The following is a 7,452-nucleotide window of genomic DNA, read 5'->3' on the forward strand; positions in this document are numbered from 1 at the left end:
TTCTAAGCTAATACTTTTTTTTTATGTTTCATTCAGTCATGGAAAACTATTACTTGAGCACCTATTATGTACCAGATACTATACAAAGCTGTGAGTAGACAGACAGGAATCCTTCCTCAGACCTTATAGTCTAATTGAAATTGATGAAGTAACTTCTACTTCTGATGACTGACACTATTATGGTAACCTTGGGGATGAACAACACTACTGCTGACCCTCAATTTCCTCACATTCAATTTAATGTTGGACAAAATGACCTACTCTACAAGCTTATTTAGTTCTAAAATTATTATAAAGGTTATGAAATGTATAAAGCATTATGTAAATTAACTTAAGTTTTAAGATTATAAAATTATTTTTTAACTTGAATATGGCTCAAAATGGATATTCCCCCAGTTCGAAAGCAATTCAGTTTCTCAAATGGATACATGCACATCACTATATGAACCACATAAAAAATCCAATGACTCTAGCATTGTTGTATTTTTTAAACCAGGTCTCTATTGTAAAATGTAACTTCCTTGAGAGCACAATATTTTACATTTGGTATCCTCTATAGGATCTAGTACTTTTCAAAAACATAGCTTTTGAAAAAATGAATCAATGCAATGAAAACAATTTAAGAATCACCAAGGATCCTAAACTGAATGGTGAATGGCATTTAGAGATCCAAGAATCTCGTGAAATTATATGCAAAACTGGGCATAGGCCATTGTGTGGAGTTCTTTGGTTTTACCAGAATCTCAGAGAGATCTTTTATCCAAAATGGTTCCTCCATTCAGTATATATTAATTGAATATCAACTACTTGCCCAGCATTGTATTATGGTTTAGGCTTAGAATCTAAAACTTTTTTCATAAATAATTAATACTGATTACAACAAATCTTTACAAGATCTGCTTTCTCATATTCACACCACTAAAAGTAATGCATACTGTATTAAATATATCTACATCCTAAATCATCATCAGATCCTATGCATTTATGATATTTGCTGGTAAAATATATATGCATATGTATACACACACATACATACACACATATATATAATTTAAGAAATTTTTAGTGAATCATGTTGCTCAAGCTGTTTCAACTATTTCTAATTCATCAACTATCTTACACCACAGCTGCGTTTTCATTTATTTCTAACAATCACAATGAAGATACTGTCCTTTAAAAAAATGATGACATATAAAGAAAACTGCATGAAATTGTTTTATAAGCAGTTTTCTCAGGGACATTCCACTTACTGAAATAAACAGCTTTCATATGCTTCAGATGGAGAACAAAAAGTATTATTAAAATCTCATGGAATCCTCTAAAATTTAATGACAGTATTTCCCCTTTGGAAATTTGATAACTTTCCTCAATGCATTAAGCATCATCTACCTACAATCAATATTTATCTGAGCAAGTATTTAAATTTTCTGAGTAAGACTATTTTTACCTTTGAGAATGGCTGCCATATATTCTTGCCACAAACATATGGAAAGGAATATTTCTCCAGATACAAAGATTAAAATCCTAACCCACGGCAGACGTTCACTTCATGATATGAAAGTTTCTATGTAGCATGATTCAAAATGACGGTTTCAAAACAATGTTAACTTATACTATGAGGAAACTATTCATTTCTAATTCCTACACTTTACCAGAACTTAGATGCAATTAGTGATAGTGGCCAGGAGATGGTGCAGTCTCATTTCCTAAAATTTACTTCACAGGCTTTGTGTAATTTACAAAGTTCACTTTAAAGAGAAATGCTTTATTAATGGCACTTGTTATCACAATTGGCTGATATGAATGAAAAGTAAGACATTCAGAAAAAAATAAGGAATTTAAATTTCTCAAAAGTTTTACTTATTACTAATCACTTATATGTGAATAAAATGCTTTAAAATACTTTGAATATTTCTCTCCTGTGTACAAGGAACAGAAGAAGGAACAGAAGGAAAGAAAAAGTTCAAAGTAACAGTCATTTAGAATTACCTCAACTTTTCAATTCTTCCTTTTAGTTCATTTTATATGCTGGATTGCTTTACACTTATAAATGTACTTTACAACTATAAACTCCATTTTTCAACAAAATAAAAACAAGTTTAGTTATAGGAATTCTACAACTGATATTTTAGGGAGAAAATTCATAAAAGTACAAATATTTCCTGAAATGACTTTATTCAAGGCACATATAAGGTTTAAATGCTTCTTTCACTTAGTAAATGCCAAAGAGGAATCTTTCGATCTCAAATCATACTGGTTGTAAAAAAAAAATAGTATTTTTAAGGTCTAGTATGCCATTTACATCCATAGTGTACACATTAATAGGGCTGGGTCTGTGGGTTGTATTGCATGCTTTTAGAAATACTCCAAAAAGGGAGAATAGGCAGAAATATTACAGACTGTCCTGATTTGGCCTGGAATACAATCTGCCACCAGTTACTGAGTCTTTGCTGGGAAGGTAGGAAGACTCCCTAATCATTCCTGAAAATGCATAATCCAAAGCTGGTCGGAAAGGCAATGCTGGTACCAACCCTGGAGTTAGGTAAGGAGACATAAAACCAGAGAGCCCCCTTCCTGGAGAGGAGTATGCCAGCCGTAATGGATTGATACCTAGTCTAGGATTTAAGCTGTAGAGACTTGAATCACCTCCATAAGGAGCAGAAGCAGTTTGAAGAGGAGAGAAAGCTGATTTATTCCCTGGAGTTCCAAAACCAATTCCACCTAAACTAAAATTTGAAGTTCTCTGAAAAGCTGTATTTTCCAATTCTCCTGAGTTTGCTAGGTCCCTGGTGTCTGGCTGGTGTTCTTTCCCATTTAGGACCTGTTCAATGGCTTGAACCACATCCCCTTTGCAGAAGCGCAGAATGCTTTCTAGCCGGCTACGCCTATAACTTGGGAAAATCCTGGTAAGGATATCAAGAGGGTCTCTTGGTCTTGAGGACAGTGTGGGAAGGCTGGCTCTGGTAGCAGTGAAGTCTCTGGCCCACTCACTTTCATTTCCTGATTCCAGATCAGATGATGACAGGGATCTGGGACTCTCTTCCCCTCCTGATAGCTCCCCAGGGTGAAGAGGCTGAATATTATCTTCCTTGTTCAAGCTTTCTGAAATAGTTGGCCTGATGTTTTGTTTTCCAATGACACCATTAGACTTAGGAGATGATCCCAGAGTACACTGATGGGATTTAGAGACTGGCTCTTCTTGTCCACTCTGGCCTGAGTCACATTTACTCTCTTTTAGTTCTGGGGGATAGAAAAGAAAAAAAGAATCAAATAAAGGAAAACTTCCCAAAACACAGAGTTCAAGTACTGCCTACTTGAAAATAATGCTGGATAAAATAATTCATTTACTCATAATATATTAATAATATTTATTTGCTGCAAGAGACTTTAATGAGTAAGAATTTTAAAAGGTCCTTCAGAAGTAAAGGCATTGGAATAGTGGGAAAATGCTATTTACTAGGTCATTCCAAGATCACAAAATATATAATATATAAATGCTATAGTTATTTAGGAATCAAAAGATAAAAGTCTAATATTACCCCAACTATTAATGTGAAACCAATATCTCACATTATTTGCCCCATTTGGTGATTTGAGATTTTCCTAAATTTTACCCAAATTTCATTTATCCTGGTTTTTTTTTTCAAAATGACACTATGCAAAAAGAACTAAATAAAATGACTATTTAGATAAGAAGTCAAAGGAAGGAACAACCTCAGTATGAAAATGAACATTCTATTTAATAAATAATACTATGTTTCAATTTTTTTTTAATGCTCACATTTCAGGTTCCAATTAAGTTACCTGAATAATGTGAAAAACAACAAATTCTTCATTTCACTTCAAATCTAAAACAATAATCACCACTACTGTACCAATCTCAAATCATACCAGAGCTTACATATTTCATTTTATGTGAGAGATGATACAGACTTGGTATTTTTTAATAATCCCCTATGAAATATGGACTTTTTCAATCCCTAGGAAATATTTTTTAAAAATATTTAGAGTCAAATTGTTTCTAAAAGAAAATTATAAACTACACTATTGCACTATTGCAATCTGTACGTATCTTCAAAGTGTCTTGTAAAAACAACATACTGGTTATTTGCTTCAAATCACAACTCCCAATATTAAGGGCAGTTTTCCAAAAATATTTTTACACAAAAATCTGATCTTACACCTCAACATGTTGAGCATATTAATATTAATAAAACGGTAAACATTTTAAATGCCCTTTTGCACAGTTTATGACAGGAAAATAATAATGTATACATTCACTAAATAACTTTTATTTTGGTTTACATTTCCTCTTATCCTATAAACATATTTTACCTCTATTTCCATTAAAAAGAGTAAACTGTCAAGTGGGATACTCAGAGAATTTTGTCAAACCTTTTTCTACAAATGTTATGAATTCAACAAAACAAATACCGCCTAAAGCAGTGATTTGCACACACGATTTGCTATGGTTTCTCAAGAAGCAGTCCTAAATTCTAAAGAAGTATCTATACTTCATTTTAAAATTAAAGTGTATGCAATTTAACACTTTGAGGGTTAAAATTCTGTCATTGTATCAAACAGATAACAAAAGAAAAGGTGTTGTTCCTGTAAAACTACAAAGACTCTCTAGTATTTTCAACTTTAAAAGAAACAATGAAACTTTTCTAATGAAGTCTATCAAGTGGGAAGAGACTGGCCTTGGTCCACCATTACATTTTATTTCTAACTATGACCCACTAAATACGCAGCCCCCCAAACATGTAAGGTATCAAAACTTCATGACTACAGCAATTTATGCACAGAACAATTTTTACTAGTATACTGTACTCATAAGAGTACAATATAATGCAATAAAGTACTGATTGCATAAGTCTCTGGAAAATAAGGTATTTTTAAGATACTGTGATATCATTTGCATCATCTCTCTGTTTTCTCAACTCCTATATCTGGTTTTATTTCTTTACTTTTATCACTGTATATCTTGTCTTATGTTGGATACATATAGTCTTCCTTCTTTTGTAAGTAAGTTTTTTTGTGTGCAGAAAAATCTTATTTGCCTCTGAATCACTGTTAGTCTTTGTCTAATGAGTGAGTAAATTAAATAGACTACTGCAGCTCATGGATATTGGGTAAGAGGATGCAGTCAGTTTAGAAAAACTACAGACGTGGCTTTTCAAAAAAGTAGGTCAACTGAGGCAAAGAATAAAATAAAAAGAGAACACTTTGGGTACTCCCCCCAAAATCATATAAATCAATGTCTAACAGAGTTATCAGCCAGATTTCACGGACAATTTAGTTTACAGAATTTTTCTTTTTTATAGCAGTTATTTGCTTAATGACTTTGTTCTTCAGCACTCTTTGATTTTTCATGAGAAATGTTAATGTTTTGTCCACTGAAAAGAACTAGAACATGGGCAAAACATTGGCATAGGTGAACACAAAATCATATATGCCTTATTTAAATACAGAGAGAGTCTTTTTCAAAAGTACATCCTGTGATCCAAAAAGATCTGCAATTTTCACAATTCAGGGAAGTTTTCTAATTAATAACTTACTTTTCATTATAGAATTTCGTATGATACAACCTGTCTTGAATTTATTAAAAAAATACTGAAATGACATTTACACTGCTAGTGTTACCTGTAGAGGGCTGGGAAATTCATTAAAATACAATGAGATTTACATCAGCAGGAAAACTTAATTTGAGATAACTCTAATAAAAAAATACTTATATCTTTTTTACAAAACAAAGGGGATGAAGGTGATTTGCGGTCAAAAAATAAGAGGAAAAAAATTAAAACTCCTTGGATAAGATACTGGACTTTGAAATTCTTCTTCCCAATGGTTTTACAAATCTGGAAAGCCTAAATTCTTTTTCTATGGGAAAGAGCTGAAACTTCAAATTTAGAGCTTTCTACACTTTTGGAGGCTAGCAAACAGTCATGGGGTGGTGCTTAAAATTTTAAGGGAAGGAAAGGAGGTGAAAAAAGGTTTGGTAGATTTCAGATTTCTTTCCCACTTCTAGCTGGCACCAAAGGTTTGCCCCAAAGATGAGGAACTGTACTCTCAACCCTCAGTGAATTTCCCAGGATTACTGGAAGATTAACTCTGGTTTTATAGCTGAAAAGAGTATAGAGCAAACCCAAAACCCAGCTTCTCTAAGTAAGCTTTTCACCCAATGCCCGCTTCAAGCTCTAACTCACCCAAAGTAATAGCGAATTGGATGCAAATTCTGTTCCTAGCCTGAGTTGCTCATCTATCACTCGCTTCACTTTTACATTATCTTATCCTATAATCTAAAGGTACAGAACGCCCCTTCAAGGTATGTGTCTCTAACACCCTCATTAACATTTCTATTACAGAGCAGTTTCCCAGAACTTAAATGAGTGCTTCTTTTAAACAACTTTTCTTGCCCACCACCAAGACATGGCTACTTGTTTCCAAGAGTTTTTTTCCAAAACAACCATTTTTTTTTTTTTTTGCAAAGGGTAAATGAAAAGACCAACTTACTTTGTTTTAGCTCCGTATTATCTGGCTGGACAACTTGGAAAGCAGGGGTCGCCAAGGCACCCAGTCCCAGCGCCGTCACCGCCGCAGGGCCGCTGGAGGCCTGGGAATTCTCCGTTCGGTTGCCAGGGCCTCCAGATGTCCGACCCCCAGGCCCGCAGGGTCCAGGGTACAGGAGCCTCTGCAGCCCCCGGGCCTCACTCTCTTCCTGGGCCTGTTGCCGGCGCAGCGCCACCTGGGCGGCCATGACGCGCTGGCGCTCCGCAATCAGGGTGCACTTGGCACACGCGCAGTCCCGCCAGCGGCAGAAGCGTTTGTGGCCCTTGAGTGCCGACACGACGCCGTGGTTGCGACAACGGGCGCACTTGGGTGTCCGCGGGTAGCCGCAGCCCACCACACCCACGCCCCTCTCCAGTCCGGGAGCCGACGGGCAGCCTCCGCTTCCCGCGGCGGCCCGCAGAAAGAGGCTGGGTGGCCGCAGGAAAGTTGGAGGAACTGGTATCCCCGGGGGTACTGGTAGCGCCGGAGACGGGGGCGGAGGGGCGGCCGCCACCAGCCCCGGGGCCAAGTGGGTTCGGCCGCTGCCGCTGCGGTCTCTGCTGCCACACTGTGACTGCTCCATTCCCGAGAAGTGTCTGGCGAGCGAAGTGCGCAGGCCACAGCTAACCCTGCCGGGAGCGGGGAGCGCGAGGACCGGCCGTGGTCCCGCTGCCTCCCACCCACACACGGACAAAGTTCGACAGAATTCCCTCCGGGGGCTGGAGACGCTAAGAGGCGCAGATGCCCAGTGAGCCTCAAGAGTCCCGGGGCGCTAAGTTAATGCCCCTCTGCTCCGCGCGCTCAGCCCTCTGAGTGAGGGAAGGGACGGCGGGAGAGGCTACCCCGCCCACCGGGTCCACCGGCCGAGCGCTGAAGCCCTGAGAGGGCGGGCGGGCGGAGTGG

The 7,452-nt window shown here is 37.6% G+C and overlaps 1 protein-coding gene across 1 annotated transcript; it reads right to left on the bottom strand.

Moving 5' to 3' along the window:
• Nucleotides 1-2,054: 2,054 nt before the first annotated feature.
• DMRTA1 (DMRT like family A1) lies at nt 2,055-7,211 on the bottom strand. Its single transcript, XM_025852849.2, has 2 exons — nt 6,514-7,211; nt 2,055-3,240 (listed from the first exon to the last, which is right to left on the bottom strand). Exons 1-2 carry the CDS (start codon nt 7,130-7,132, stop codon nt 2,393-2,395), a joined length of 1,467 nt encoding a protein of 488 aa, XP_025708634.1. The 5' UTR covers nt 7,133-7,211; the 3' UTR covers nt 2,055-2,392.
• Between the last annotated feature and the right edge of the window lie 241 nt (nt 7,212-7,452).

This window comes from Callorhinus ursinus, unplaced genomic scaffold (assembly GCF_003265705.2).
Source record: "Callorhinus ursinus isolate GAN/ISIS: 27379988/994484 unplaced genomic scaffold, GSC_fseal_2.0 scaffold42, whole genome shotgun sequence".
NCBI lineage: Eukaryota > Metazoa > Chordata > Mammalia > Carnivora > Otariidae > Callorhinus > Callorhinus ursinus.

Excerpts from the sequence above, each read along its gene's own strand:
- DMRTA1 (XM_025852849.2), bottom strand. The coding sequence starts at position 7,132 with ATGGAGCAGTCACAGTGTGGCAGCAGAGACCGCAGCGGCAGCGGCCGA. Across the intron at positions 3,241-6,513 it reads TAATACGGAGCTAAAACAAA|AACTAAAAGAGAGTAAATGT; the intron begins GTAAGTTGGTCT and ends TCTATCCCCCAG.